General features: G+C 47.0%; 1 protein-coding gene across 2 annotated transcripts in view; it reads left to right on the forward strand.

Annotated features, from left to right (window-relative positions):
- The window catches only part of PHF2 (PHD finger protein 2), a 55,458-nt gene that overhangs the window by 23,043 nt on the left and 17,857 nt on the right, over positions 1-14,558 (forward strand). For both annotated transcript variants that reach the window (XM_030956704.1, XM_030956705.1), the window contains exons 2-7: positions 1,993-2,078; positions 8,084-8,198; positions 10,505-10,665; positions 11,174-11,315; positions 13,641-13,827; positions 14,383-14,545. In XM_030956704.1, the coding sequence (XP_030812564.1) occupies positions 1,993-2,078; positions 8,084-8,198; positions 10,505-10,665; positions 11,174-11,315; positions 13,641-13,827; positions 14,383-14,545 (854 nt within the window). The remainder of the gene's footprint in view (positions 1-1,992; positions 2,079-8,083; positions 8,199-10,504; positions 10,666-11,173; positions 11,316-13,640; positions 13,828-14,382; positions 14,546-14,558) is intronic.

Raw genomic sequence — 14,558 nt, forward strand, 5'->3', positions numbered from 1 at the left:
TGTATTTTTTCAAGTAACTGTTTAATGAAAAAAATTCCAAAATAATGGTTTCTGCTCCCAGTCTGGCTTCACAAAGATGAGAGTGTCTCTGGCTTTAGTTGCAGAGCTTCTGTCACCCTGGGCTCTTTGTTTTGAAGGGAGCTGGCTCCCACATTGACAGTTGCAACAGGGGCACCATACCTACCAAGGTTTCTGGCAGGATCTTATTTTGACACAACAGTTACAATGGTGATAAAAAGGATGTGTTGCTGTATCTTAGCTAGTTTGGCCTTTCCCAGAGTGGTTGCAGCCTTGGCTTTGTTGCTGCTGTTCTCCAGCAGCAGGTGTGTCTGTGGTTTGCGATGGTGGCGTGCGCCACCGTGGGCCTCGGGGTCAGCGGGGGGTTCCAAACCACCTTGGCAATGGGGGCTCACAGTGCATTGGCAGCTGCTCCCCTGCCCCAGGTGCGCTTGTGTTGGCTCTTGGACACCTGTACACTCTGCCAAGGACACCCAGAGCCCTCAGGGAGTGGGTCCAGGGACTCTCATGGGAGGGGTGGGCACAGGATTGTGTGTTGTCCTCCTTTATCAGCACCCAGGTCATGGCTTTCCTGCTTCTGGACCAGCACCAGGTGCTGCTGGTGTGTCCACCCTGTATGAATTTCTCCCATTGCTGAACGATTTTTGGACACGCTGGTGTCTTACAGAGCTTGAACGAAGTGAGGATGATCTGAGAGGTTCTGGGAGGTGCTTGGTGGAACTGGGTCACTCTGCTGCCTGGCCTTTGGGATGGAGCAGCCATCCTCTGCTCTGCTTCCTCCGTGCAGACACAGGAACCATAAACTCTGAATTCCTGCTCTCGTCAGTGCTCAGCCCTGCTGGGGAATGCCAGGAGACAGAATGTGGCCTTGTGCATGGAGGTGTCACTGTGTGACCCCTGCCCATGCCTTTTCCTTGGCAGAAAAGCAGTGCTGTTGTTCTCTGTGAGCTGAGGAGCACTGAGAGGTGCTCTCTGCTGATTCAGAGCACTGGCAGCTGTTCCCTGCTCCCTGCAGAGCACTGGGGAGGCATTTCAGGAGATGGAGTAGAAAAAGCCCAGGAGAGCTCTCGGCACGGTGTGATCCAGCCTTCCTCGTGCTGGAGCTTAAGGTGCCTCTGATGCCTCTGGTGGGTGATCTTGCCTAGCTAAGCCCCCATGGAGCCAAGGCACCAGGGATGGATCCCACAGCACCCCACTGAACCCTTTTCCCTGTGTGGTGCCTTGCAGCCTGGGCTGCTCCTGACACAGGCAGCAGGAGCAGAGTCCCCATTGCCCTTGCTCCGTGGCCAGGACAGTGCCGTGCTGCACCTGGGTTCTTTGGCTGGCTGCTTGGCACTTGCACTGTGCAGCAGCTTCTTGTCTTGGGTGCTTCAATGCTTAGCTGTGTGCCTGGCTCCTCCCCAGCCTGTGCTCCCACGGGATTGTCCATGGGCGTGCCCAGGGCTGCTGCTGGTGTGTCCCCTCCAAACCCACCTCGGTGGCATCCTGGCACAGCCAGGGCTGCTGAGCTGGGTGTCTGCTCCACCTCCTCATCTTCCTACACTGCAGCAGAGGTGGGACCTATGGAAGTTGTGCACATGGTATCCCTTGCCAAGGTCCCTCTGGTACTTCACAGCTGCCCACACATATTTTGTGAAGGTGTGTTTTGTTAATCGGCTTTATGTGGGATGGTACTGGGAGAACTCTGTGTAGGTGCAAAATAGTCTCCTTGGGAAAAACAATCTGTGGGTCTCTCTGCCACATTTTCATGGAGTTCCACAGTGGGCTACTGGGTGGGCTTCTGGCTGGCAGCTTTTGGAAGCCCTCAGGAATGTAGGCTACAAGAAGCCAGTCTGTACCAGTGTACAGGGCCCCAAAGCTGTACAGGGTGCTGCTTGTCAGTGCAGCTGCATGGCAAACACATGGGGCTGTATTCATTAATGCTATGCTTGAGCATAATCGGGCTAATGTCAGATTTACCTTCTTGTGTTCCAGCTGTGTTGGTGTGGAAGAAGAAGAGGCACCAGACATTGACATCTATCATTGTCCAAATTGTGAGAAAACCCACGGAAAGTCGACCTGTAAGTACCCCTGTGCAGCCAGTCCCTGACATGCAGCAGGGTGGGGATGTTTGAACAACAGGAGCTTTTTGTTTTGGTCATTACAAAAGGCAGGCCTCGGTATCATGTGCCATAAATATTGGAATCCAAACCAGAAGGTGAGGAAAGATGTTAGTGGGAGGAAGCTGCAGACTGGATTGCGGAGCTTTTGCTGCAGCCTTAGGCATGTGTGTGAGCTCATGCAGGCACTTACCTGGAAAACTGCAGTCCCCAGCCCCACAAAAAAACTGAGTGTCCTTCCTTGGTTGAACTGTGCCCACACTCAGTAATGTGGGCTAGAAAAACCCTATGGAGGCAGCTAAGTGCTAATACAGGGAGTTTTGGAACCTACATGGAGTTTTCTGTCTACAGATGAGAAGAGTAAGAAGCAGTTTGTTGTGCTTGGCCTGGATATAGAATTGCAGCAATTTCAGTGTCAGTCAAAATTGTAGGATACACTGAGGGTGCCAATTCTTGCATTTCTTTCATAGGAAAAGGATTCTCCTGAGCAAAAGTGACAGTTGATCTCAGTGGGTGTTTTGTCTGGGAAGGAATCGTGGGATGTGTTTGCTTTGGTCAGATTAATTCACAAATTCTTTCTATTATACAATGGAGAAAAAAAAAAGAAAAGAAACCAATCCCTGTGAAAGATGAAATGCTTTGCTTGTATTACAAATAAGCAACAGTGCCAGGGAGGATCCTGCTGCTCTGCAACCTGAGGGCATCCTGCAGAGGAGGAGCACTGTGCTCATCTGCTGGAGCTGAGGGAATCCTGATGACCTTTTATTTAGTGTGAAATAAGGGATGACTGGAAAGTGACTCCTGTTGTGTTAAAATTCAGAATTATTAACCCAAGCAATTATTTCTGTATTGCCTTAATTGTTAAAGTTTAAGAAATTTCTAGTGGGAATGGGGTGGAATCTGAAGTGTTTGTTTTGTGGGCAAAAAATAGAATTGTATTTCCACTGGGATTTTTTAAAAATCAAATGTGAACTGGAAACCTGAATGACCTGCAGCTGCTCCTGTCTCCCAGAGGGTCCAACTGAGAAGCTGGCAAAATCCCCGTTGGGGGGCTGGTTCTGAAGGACTTAACAAAATCAGGATGCCCCTACAAAATGTTGTGGTTTGAAAGGATCAACCTTTCTAGTGTTTTGTTTTCCTGGTTACACAAATAACCACAAATCATTTTGAAATGAATGATTTGGGATTGGAGGGGGGGTGATTGCAGGCACTCCCAGACTGTTCCTAACCCAGGAGGGAAGAGGCAGCACAGGATCTCCACCCTCTGAGTCTGTCAGTGCATAACATTGAGATGGGTCTGATACTTTGATTTCTTTCACTTTTTAAAAAAAAATATAAATTATGAAAGGCACCTACTTTTCAGGGCAAGGGGAAAAACCCAGTCAGAAGCAGCAAAAGCCTATAATCAGGAATTGAATATCAGTTCTATAAAAACTAGGGTGCGTCATCCTGGAATTCAAGACATGGCAGTTTTGATAAAAAGATTGCAAGTTTAATATACCAGTTATTATGAGGAGAGTTGAATTGACAACAACATTCTGATGCTTTTTAAAAGGTTTCTGTCTATCCAGTTTTTTTTATCCAAATAAAAATCCACTGATGTGTCCCAGAGAATTCAACCCAGCAGAAAGTGCTGCTGGAGCAGAGTTCCAGCCCCTGCCATGGGCTCAGACACCTCCCACTGTCCCAGACTGCTCCAACCCCGATGTCCAGCCTGGCCTTGGGCACTGCCAGGGATCCCGGGGCAGCCCCAGCTGCTCTGGGCACCTGTGCCAGGGCCTGCCCACCCTGCCAGGGAACAGTTCCTCATTCCCAATCTCTCATCCATCCCTGCCCTCTGGCAGTGGGAGCCATTCCCTGGCTCCTGTCCCTCCATCCCTTGTCCCCAGTCCCTCTCCAGCTCTCCTGGAGCCCCTTCAGGCCCTGCCAGGGGCTCTGAGCTCTCTCTGGAGCTTCTCCTCTCCAGGTGAGCACCCCCAGCTCTCCCAGCCTGGCTCCAGAGCTGAGGGGCTCCAGCCCTGGAGCAGCTCCAGAGCCTCCTCTGGATCTCTCCAGCAGCTCCACATCCTTCTGATGTTGCAGCCTGCAGATCTGGGGCAGCTCTGCAGCTGGGGTCTCAGAAGGTGTCCCTTGACCCTCTTCCCTCTGGGGATGCAGCATGGTGGGAATACAGACCAGCATCCATTTTGTAGGACAGCAAGGACACTTCCTTTTCTCTCTTTGAATACAGCATAGGCAGTTTAATGACATGCAACACCAATCGTCAAAGAAGTGAAGTGCAAGAATTTTATTTAAATAGAAATCTTTGCTATCCTTACCTTGAGTTTTGGTGACAAGGTCACAAGCTGCATGGTAATTTTCCCTGCTGATGTGTAGAGTCGTGGATTCTGTGGAAAAAGGAGGCTGTTCTACTCTCGCCCATCCTTGCAGGGTACACCAGGCCAGGGGAGTTAGAAGCTGGAGGAAGTGAAGGAGGGAGCGGCTTGGCTGGTGAATTCCATCTGCTGGAATTTGCATGGAGGATATCATGCTGCAGGCCTTGGGCACTGCTGGGAGATCGCTTCCTTTGCTTATTAATGGCTCCAGAATCTGTTCAGACCCGTTATCCAGCACTATCAGCTCTGTAAAGGAGTAGGAGTTGTTCCAGCACCAGTAGTTCATGGTAGGATTTAATTATTGTGAGATTAGCAAAGGGAAACACAGACACCAATTGTCTGTTATGCAACTTGTCTAGATTTAAAAATATACATGTATTTCTGGAGCTTGCCTTCTACCAGATATGTTTTCCAGATGTCAAATTTAAAAATCATTTGCCTCTCCTTACATTTTTCCACATTACCACTGTGGCCAGTGGCTGCTCTCAGAAGATTGCTTCCTGTCACGTGGCATTTCAAGCCATTCCTGCCTAATGAAATGTGTGGGGACTTCTTTTTGGGAAAAATCATCCATATTCATCCAGCATTTTCTGACATCATTTCAAGAAAATGTAAGGACTTCATTTGGGCAGGCTTGGCTCATTTTCATAGCACAATCTGAAATGCTGGGTTTGATTGCTGCCTCATTTGCCACAGTGAAAATAGGGAGAAATCCTTTGGAATCAGTGGAGTTACAGAGCTGCAAGTGAGCCAAAGGCTGTGGCTGGCTTTAAGTACTTACAGCCTTGGGTGTTGATCAGTAGAGAGCTCACAGGGCGCTCCTGGGTATCCCTGCTCCAGGGAAGCACCCTGGTCATGGCTAGAACAAGATGGATGGGCTTTAAAGTCAAACAGTCATTTAGGCTGGAAAAAACTCCAAGATCACTTAGTCCAACCTGTGACTGATCACCAGCTTGTTAAGACCAGAGCACTGAGAGCCATGTCCAGCAGTTCCTTGAGCACTTCCAGGGATGGGGACTCCACCCCTCCCTGGGCAGCCCTGTCCTAGGCTTGACCACCCTTTCATTCTTCCCAAGAATTCAAATTGATGATCCCTTCTACACAAATAGCTTTGAAATAATGTATGTATTCCTATGAATTACTCATTTTGAGATACAGTTTTTGTAAAAATTTATTCCCCTTTTCCAATGTTGGACTTCCAAGGTTAAATCTAGATCAGAAAGATCTGCAGAAAAAGAAATCTGTGATAAATGACAAAAAAGTAGCCTTTCTGGCCCAAGCTGGGATCTGTTGCACGTGAGAATGAGCCTTTAGTCTTTACTGTGGTGTTCATGGCAAAGATAAAATATAGCAAGTGTGGCTGAAAATGGCCAAGGGTCAAGTGTTTGATGCAGGGTAATGGACTCCAGCTGCTGTCCAGGAGACAGCCCCTCCCGGGGAATGCTCTGAGGAGAGAATCCAGGCTGCCTCTGCAGGAGGGCTGGATGGGGAGAGCTGGATGGGAGAGCTGGATGGGGAGAGCTGGATGGGAGAGCTGGATGGGGAGAGGTGGATGGGGAGAGGTGGATGGGGAGAGCTGGATGGGGAGAGGTGGATGGGGAGAGCTGGATGGGGAGAGGTGGATGGGGAGAGCTGGGTGGGGAGAGCTGGATGGGGAGAGGTGGATGGGGAGAGCTGGATGGGGAGAGGTGGATGGGGAGAGCTGGATGGGGAGAGCTGGATGGGGAGAGGTGGATGGGGAGAGGTGGATGGGAAGCGGTGGTTGGCAGAGCTGGGTGGCAGAGCTGCATGGGAGAGGTGGATGGGTAGAAGTCGATGGGGAGAGGTGGATGGCAGAGCTGGGTGGCAGAGCTGCATGGGGAGGTTCACGGGAAAGTTGGGCGCCTGCCAGCTCTTGGTGCCGAGGCAAAGAGCTCCCCAGAGGTTGTGGGAGCGTTGCAGTGGATTTGTTCATTCAGCCCTGATCCGTCACCTTGGTTTCCCGACGCTCTGTGCTATCTGGTGTGTAATAAAGGAACGTGCTTAAGCTCTTTAATTTTCCCGTGGCAAGTGACACCTCTTTCCCTGGGACTTGTACTCAGAGTGCAATCAGCACACTCGTGGTGTGGATTCGGATGCGCTGAGAGGGGGAGGAGGCGGAGGTTGGGAAGGGAGGGAGAGGAGGAAGGTTTGGCATTCAAGCCAGGCTTGTTTCCTTTGTTACCAGGAGCATTGAATTAATACACTAAGCCTGAGAGTCATTAAGATAAAGAACTAGCTGCTTTAATGAATATCTCCAGCTAGGCTGGAGCCTGCATGGAACTAATAAACCCAACATGCTTTGTGCAAAACCTGGGATGGACTCCCTGGGAGATGTCTTTCCTTGAGTTGTTCCAGGGCTGTGGTTGGGAAAGCAAAATTTGCTCTTTCCAAATTTCATGTATTGTATCTCTAGCCTCCAGATTCCTTTCTTAATGGAAAAGTGTATGGATCTGTGTGTGTGCAAAGAGTGAGGAGTGGGTGCCATCCGTGAGGAGTCTGCTGCCTTCCCTCACTGTTTTGATAAGAGGTCTGGGCTTGGGGTGAAATACTGAGTTTCATGATGTAAAACAATGGTGGAAAATAAAATTATGTGACATATGAAACTTCTCTTAACAGAGGCTTTAAATGATACAAATGAGGAAAAACCTGGTTTCTTACCAAAGTGAGTTTCTCTGCACTCACTGTGGAAGCAGGAACAGCTGAGGGAGGTAGTGCTGACTCAGGGAAAAAGCAGGAGCGTTTTTCTTGCTTTGTGTTATCTGGCTGTCAGAGGCAGGGCAGAACCACACTGAAACCTGACTGGCTCATGTGTGCTCATTCCTGCTGGCCCTTTATCCCTGGTGGACTGTCCTGTGTGTCCATCCCTCAAGGGGCCTCAATCAGCTGCAGCTCTGAGCCATAATAAATTCCCTTCCCTGCACTTCTAGCAACTAGTAAATTTTCCTTTTCCTTTTCCTTTTCCTTTTCCTTTTCCTTTTCCTTTTCCTTTTCCTTTTCCTTTTCCTTTTCCTTTTCCTTTTCCTTTTCCTTTTCCTTTTCCTTTTCCTTTTCCTTTTCCTTTTCCTTTTCCTTCCCTGTCCATGCTGTGTGCAGGGCACACTAAAATCTCATCAGACTTGGTGTCAAATGCAGCACTACTGGACAGAGCTTTATTCTGAGGTAATTCCTGACGAATGCAGTAATCCCACAGAATGGTAACTCCCGCACATCCATCCTGCAGGTTGGGCCGAGGGGCTTTCAGGGAGTTTCCTGGTGAGGATGAGGGGCAGTATGACAGCCCAGGGTGTCCAGAGCCAGTGCTTGTGTGAGGCTGCAGGCACTGCAGCTCAGCAATTACCCAAATGCTGCCCTCTGCTCCAAAATGCTCGCTGCTCACTCTGTAATGGATCTTCAGCTGCACCACGATTGTCTAATGGGGCACTGAGAGCAATATTAAAATCTGCAGGGCAGCATGGCAGGGGTTCCCTCCACTCTGCTCATGAGAGAAATTAAATGAAGATTCATCCTTTCTGCCTATGTCTTAATAATTACCTTCAACTTAACATAGCTGTCCAATTCATTCTTTTTCAGTGAAAAAGAAAAGAAATTGGCATAAGCATGATACCGGCCAGACAACGGAGGTGAAGCCCGTGCAGAACGGGAGCCAAGTGTTTATAAAAGAGCTGCGGAGTCGGACATTTCCCAGGTGGGTTTCGCTGTGGACGGGGTACAGGGGCGGTGCTGGGGTCCTGGGAGGCTGGGGATGGTCTGTGCTGGAAGCATTGAAGAGTATTGGTGATTAAATCAGTGCTGTTTGATTGTAGATGTCCCAGGCTCTTCCCTTTTTCACATTTGTGCAGCTGTATTCAGATCTCCTCTCAGCTGAGCCCAGTGCCTGTGGATTTCCATAGATGCTGGGATTTGGGAAGGCAAGGATGATGGAATCGGAGAACAGTTTGGGTGGGAAGGGACCTTAAAGCCCATCCAGTGCCACCCCTGCCATGGCAGGGACACCTCCCACTGTCCCAGGCTGCTCCCAGCCCTGTCCAGCCTGGCCTCGGGCACTGCCAGGGATCCAGGGGCTGCTCTGGGCACCCTGTGCCAGGGCCTGCCCACCCTCACAGGGAGCAATTCCTTCCAAACATCCAATCTAAATCTCTCCTAGTTTAAAACTCTTCTCTCTTGTCCTATCACTATCTGCCTCTGGAGAAACTCACTCTTGCTGTTCTTTATAAGCCCCCTTTAGGCACTAAGGGTCGGTTTGGGATCTCCCTAGAGCCTTCTCTTCCCCAGGCTGAACCAGAGTGTGTTTGGCCCCTAGAACATCCACTTGCATAAGAATCTAACCCATTTATTGCACAGAAGTCTCCAGTTCTTAAAATTCTAACGACTTTGCTGAAGTCTGTCCCCATCTTGGACAGAACAATGACACACTCAGTCGCTGGGTGACAAAAGCTCTCTCACTGGGGCAATGAATGGTGCCAATTGTTAGGTGACATGTCCCACATGTTATTAGGCTGCTCCACAGCCATTTGCAAAAGTGATCATTTTCTTTAAGCTCTTTAATGTAGGCTGTAGCCAAATAAATCCTTAATTATTAATAACTAATTTTTTTAGAAGAATCCTTGGAGACTGGCAAAGTAAACACAGAACTTCTTCCTTTTTATGGAGAATTAAATTTCACACTTTATTTAAGTACTAGTCTCAGGCTGCTTAAAGAAAAAACTGAAAACAGTCCTGTAAAGTATTTTGCAGCTTATACAGATGTGTTTTGCTGAGCTCAGGATCCAGTATTTTTACTTGCCTGGCTATTTCCATTGGGGCCTGCAAGGTTTTTTATCTTTGCTGTTTGTACTTTTTTTTTTTGTAATTTGCAATTTGACAGGTTACACAGCTCATTTTCAGAAAGATTTATGGCCCAGGCAGGCTGATTTCAGTAACCTCGGGTGGCCTCTGAGACTGCAGTCACACAAACAGTATCTCTGAGTCACTCCAACATTGTTATAAATAATACAGCCCCCCATTTTTTCTCTTTGTTACTCATTAATGTATGCATAAGAAAATCCTGCTGCCAAATGAAATCTCCTGAGACAGGAAGGTCTGTAGAACAAAGAAATGCCTGCAAGATCCAGGACTCAGACACAAAGTCTTGTGGAGGAATTTTCTCCCACAAAGCAAATGAATGGGATGTGCAGATGGGACAGACCAGACCCCAGCACCTGGAGGCTGCTGGAGGGGACAGGGGGTCACACCAGGAGCATCACTGGTGACCCCCAGCATGAGGCAGGGAATGACAACCCCCAGTGAGTGCTTGGGAGGGTCTCAGGTCAAAAGGAACACTGAGCAAAAAGGCAAAAAATATTATTCATGTAATTCTGTTCTAAAATATTTAATACCAAAATAGTACTGGAGTAGCAAGAGTAGCAGTGAAAACAATTAAATTGATTATTCTCTGTGGGGGAAGAGGCCCTGTCACAGGGTGCCCAGAGCAGCTGTGGCTGCTCTTGGATGCCTGGAAGTGTCCAAGGCCAGGCTGGACAGGGCTTGGAGCAGCCTGGGACAGTGGAAAGTGTCCCTGCCACTTCAAAATGATCTGCAGAATACTTCCTGAGCACATTATTCAACTGCTTTAAAATTATTTGCGTGAAGCATTTCTAGGACCATTTATTTGAAATTGGGTAACATTTTTAACCTCATCTTCTTTAGAGTGAAACATTTAACATTAATTCTTTAACATTGATCACTGGTAGCTCGACTGATGCTACAGCTGAGGAAAATGGTCTTTTGCCATAAGCTGGTATTTTAGGTCTTCCCAGTAGTTAGAGCATGAGGCTCGAGTGATTGCATGATTTTTTGTGCCCTTTCCGCTTTGCAATAAATGGGGTTTTGGCTTATGTACCTGATTTGCCTATAATTCCTTTTCCACAGTGTCTTCCTTTCAGCAGTGAAATGCAAAACATTCCAAACTCGGTGTGGAGCTCCTCACCGCTGAATCTGTGTTTGCTTTTGCAGTGCTGAAGACATAGTGGTGAAAGTGCCAGGCAGCCAGCTGACAGCAGAGTATTTGGAAGAGAAGGGCTTTGCTGAGCCCATCCTGGTCCCCAAGAAGGATGGGCTGGGCCTGGCTGTGCCTGCCCCCACCTTCTACGTCAGCGACGTCGAGAACTATGTTGGTGAGTACCTGGCATTGCAGTGCCTGGAGCTCAGCTGCTTTATGGAAATAATTAGTTGTATGGAGAATTGTAAAATGTATTCTAAAATATTGTCTGTGCTGTGAGCTGTGCTGGTCTCAGTGCAGCTTTTGAGGTAGTGGGAGGCTGTAGTTAGCAATTAAGTCATTCTTGTTTTGTGTGGCAGCTTGGCAGTGAGGCTGAGCCAGCCTGCACTGCTCTCCACAGCTCTGCATAAGCAGTAACAGCCAAAGTAGCATCAAGGAATGGTTTTCCCAGGTTCAGGACTGCAAAAGCACCATGTGATAGGTATTTATGTATATGCAGGTCTTTCGTGCACGTGTGTCTGTGCGGGTACATACAAAAGCAACAGGGAGGTTCCAAGGGCTGAAAAGGTCAGAAACTCAGAAGACTGAGATGTTTCTGGACAGGTTAACTCACCCCCAAGCATAGAAAAGGGGGCAAGGCAGGCTGTCCATCAACCTGTCCTCTCCACTGAATTCACGTGCAGGGCCGGAGCGGAGCGTTGATGTCACTGATGTCACCAAGCAGAAAGATTGCAAGATGAAGCTCAAGGAATTTGTGGATTATTACTACAGCACAAACAGGAAAAGGGTCTTAAATGTCACAAACCTGGAGTTCTCTGACACCAGGTAAGGGTCCAGCCTGCTGCACAGTAATTACTACAGATTTATTTTGATTTATAATTTTTATTTAATCTATTATTTTGTACATAACATATTTCTATATAATAACATAGCTGTATACTATACTACCCTATGTGTTTATTTTTGAATTATATTAATATTGCTCACATAGAATTATATATATAAATTATAATTTTAAATTACTGAATCTCACATTGTGTCTGGGATATGTGGCTGGGTTCAGCCTCTGCCTTCCCCAGTGCTTTTCCTCCTTAAGGAAAGTTGTTTAGCAGCTTCTGGTTGCTCTGACTTTAGGTGTAGGGTAACATGTCGCTGGGTGTCCTTTGAGGAGAATAACTTTGGAATTTTGTTACAATTCTGTAATCCTACAGCATGTGTTCTAGTTACGCTTTCAGTGCTTTTTCCAGCTAACCTGTGATCTGTCTGACAGCAGCTCAGGGTCAGGGTGGTACTGGAGGTGATGGTGCAGATCAGAGGGATCAGATATTGGGAAGAAATTCCTCCCTGTGCGGGTGGGCAGGCGCTGGCACAGGGTGCCCAGAGCAGCTGGGGCTGCCCCGGATCCCTGGCAGTGCCCAAGGCCAGGCTGGACACTGGGGCTTGGAGCACCTGGGACAGTGGGAGGTGTCCCTGCCCAGGACAAGGTGGAAATGAGCTGGTCTTTAAGGTCCCTTCCAGCCCAAAGCAGCCAGTGATTCCATGATTAGCTGATGCCAATGCTGAGGGCACTGCCTGGTGCTCTCTGTAGCTGTGCTGCCATAACTGAGCAGTGCTTTCCTTCCAGCAGTGAGCGGGGGCATCTCTGAGATTCTCAACCCCAAAAGCTGTGCAGGTTGTTTTCACAGGCCCTGGATCCTTTGGGGTAGCTGGTGCTTCCAGAAGGGAAGCACCGGGAAGAGGAAAAGATCCTTTTACACACAAACACACTACACAGATGATAATGAATGTCAGCAGAAAAACAAAGAATGGTTGGTTTTGGGAGCATTCTGCTTCAGCACGAAGGCTGGAAAAGAAGCCTGGTGGATAATGACAAGCTCATTTTTCCCAGGCTGGGATTTAGTGGCTCACCCCCATCACTGCAGAGAGCAGCTCTGCTCACTGCAGGTTTGAGACCACCGGGATTCTCAGCAGAGATTTTTTCAGCTTACTGCCATTCTCCCCAAATAATGGGATGTCTTTTTTCCTGAAGGACTGCTGCAGCTGTCGTTCATACTCCTCTAATCGAGACATAAATAGCAAATATTTTATTTCTTAGCATAGACAGTGACAGTTTAATTGAATGTACAGCTCCATCTTCCCTGCCATGGAAATGGAGTTATTGTCATTAGGGCTTGACACTGAGCACAATGACATGTGGGAGCATTTAATATTGGCTTGAAGTGCAGGTACTTTTACTGACATGGTATTTTAGAGTGCCTAGCAGTGAATCTTTACCTCCTGCACTATCAGCCCAAATTTTGGACTATTTGAATCAAAAATTTAGCACGTTCTAGGATGAAACATTTAATATCTGGTTGTCATGCCACTGCATTGTCTTAGCTGTGATTATAGTATATGTTATGTATTTGAAAAAAACATAATATACAAATGACATAAATAAATAAATCGGAACATATGTTCAGTGTGAATGAAGGTAATATTTTGTATAAATTTAGATACATATCCAGTAAGAGTATGTTCTTAATGTACATAAATAGGTTCATTCATATAAATTATAGAAATATGTATTATATATCTTATATTTTAAATATATTCACATTATCAACCCAAGTTAGAGTTTTTCCTTCTTGTCAGCTTTTGATTTAATTTACTCCATCTAAATAAGATTGCTGATTTTCAGCATCAGATCAAGAGTTACTTATTGACAAGCATTAATGTTGTTGTTATTTGGATTATTAATATTAAGCTTGACTTGCTAATTTTTCCGGTTTACCAGGGGAGTTCTGTCCAAGTGCACACATTTCACTTTCTGTTCTGGAGGGGGCTGGGAAGGTGACTGTGATCACAGCAGTGTTGGTCCCTGAGCCTGTGTAGCGGGGGCTGGAAAACTACAACCATCACATATTTGATCATGGATGATACTGCTGAAAGAAGGCAAAGGATTGTTGTTAAGTCATCACACTTAAAAAACATTAAATCTCTGTCTGTAAACAGTTTTCCCTAATTTTCTGAATGATGAGCAGTTCCACTGCCACAAGAGGAGCTGCTCCAGTTTACCATGCAGGTTTTGTCACACTTGCTTCTTGCTGTACCAGGGTCCTGGTGCTCTGTTTTAAAAGCTGCCTGTCTGTTCTCCACTCTGTCTGTAAGGATGTCCAGCTTTGTAGAGCCTCCTGATATCGTTAAGAAGCTGTCCTGGGTGGAAAACTACTGGCCTGACGATGCTCTGCTGGCTAAACCCAAAGTGACCAAGTACTGCCTGATCTGTGTGAAGGACAGCTACACTGACTTCCACATAGACTCTGGGGGGGCTTCTGCCTGGTACCACGTGCTGAAGGTGAGGGAGCCTGGCTTTCAGGTGTGGCTGGTAACAAACTCAATTTTATCCACAGAGGCCATCAGGCCATTGTCGAATTCTCTCCAAAATTCAGTTCTCAGGTTTTTTCGTCATTGTCCTGTTGCATCTGAGCCTTAACTGCTCTGAGTGCCCTCCCCGAGGTGCCAGGGTCTCCTGAGTGAAAAAGCACTTGGAGCATGGAAGTCCTCTGTGTTTTTCTCTCTATTAGGATTTTAATATTTGTTTAGTGCCTTCTGCACATATATCACCCTAGGCTTTAAAGATAGCAGGTCCTATTTTTGCAGTGTGATGGAACCTGGCACTGTAAACCTTTTGTACCATCACTCCTGCAAATCTGAGCAGATGTAGTCAGGTGTGATTTAATTATTTCAGCCCTTCTGTAAAAAGCTGACTAATTAATTTTATTTGAATACCGCCAAAATACACATACTTGTATATTTAGATAACTGTGTGTGTGTGTGTGTGTGTGTGTGTACGCCAGTGCAGTGTTGTTTGATTTGGCTGCTCATTGCTAATTTTATATTTCTAATTCAGGGAGAAAAGATCTTTTATCTCATCAAACCAGCCTCTGCAAATATTTCTCTCTATGAACGCTGGCAGTCAGCAGCAAATCACAGTGAGATGTTTTTTGCAGACCAAGTAGATAAATGTTACAAATGCACTGTTAAACAAGGCCAGACACTCTTCATCCCATCAGGTGAGCAGCTGGG

This window comes from Camarhynchus parvulus, chromosome 12, assembly GCF_901933205.1.
Source record: "Camarhynchus parvulus chromosome 12, STF_HiC, whole genome shotgun sequence".
NCBI lineage: Eukaryota > Metazoa > Chordata > Aves > Passeriformes > Thraupidae > Camarhynchus > Camarhynchus parvulus.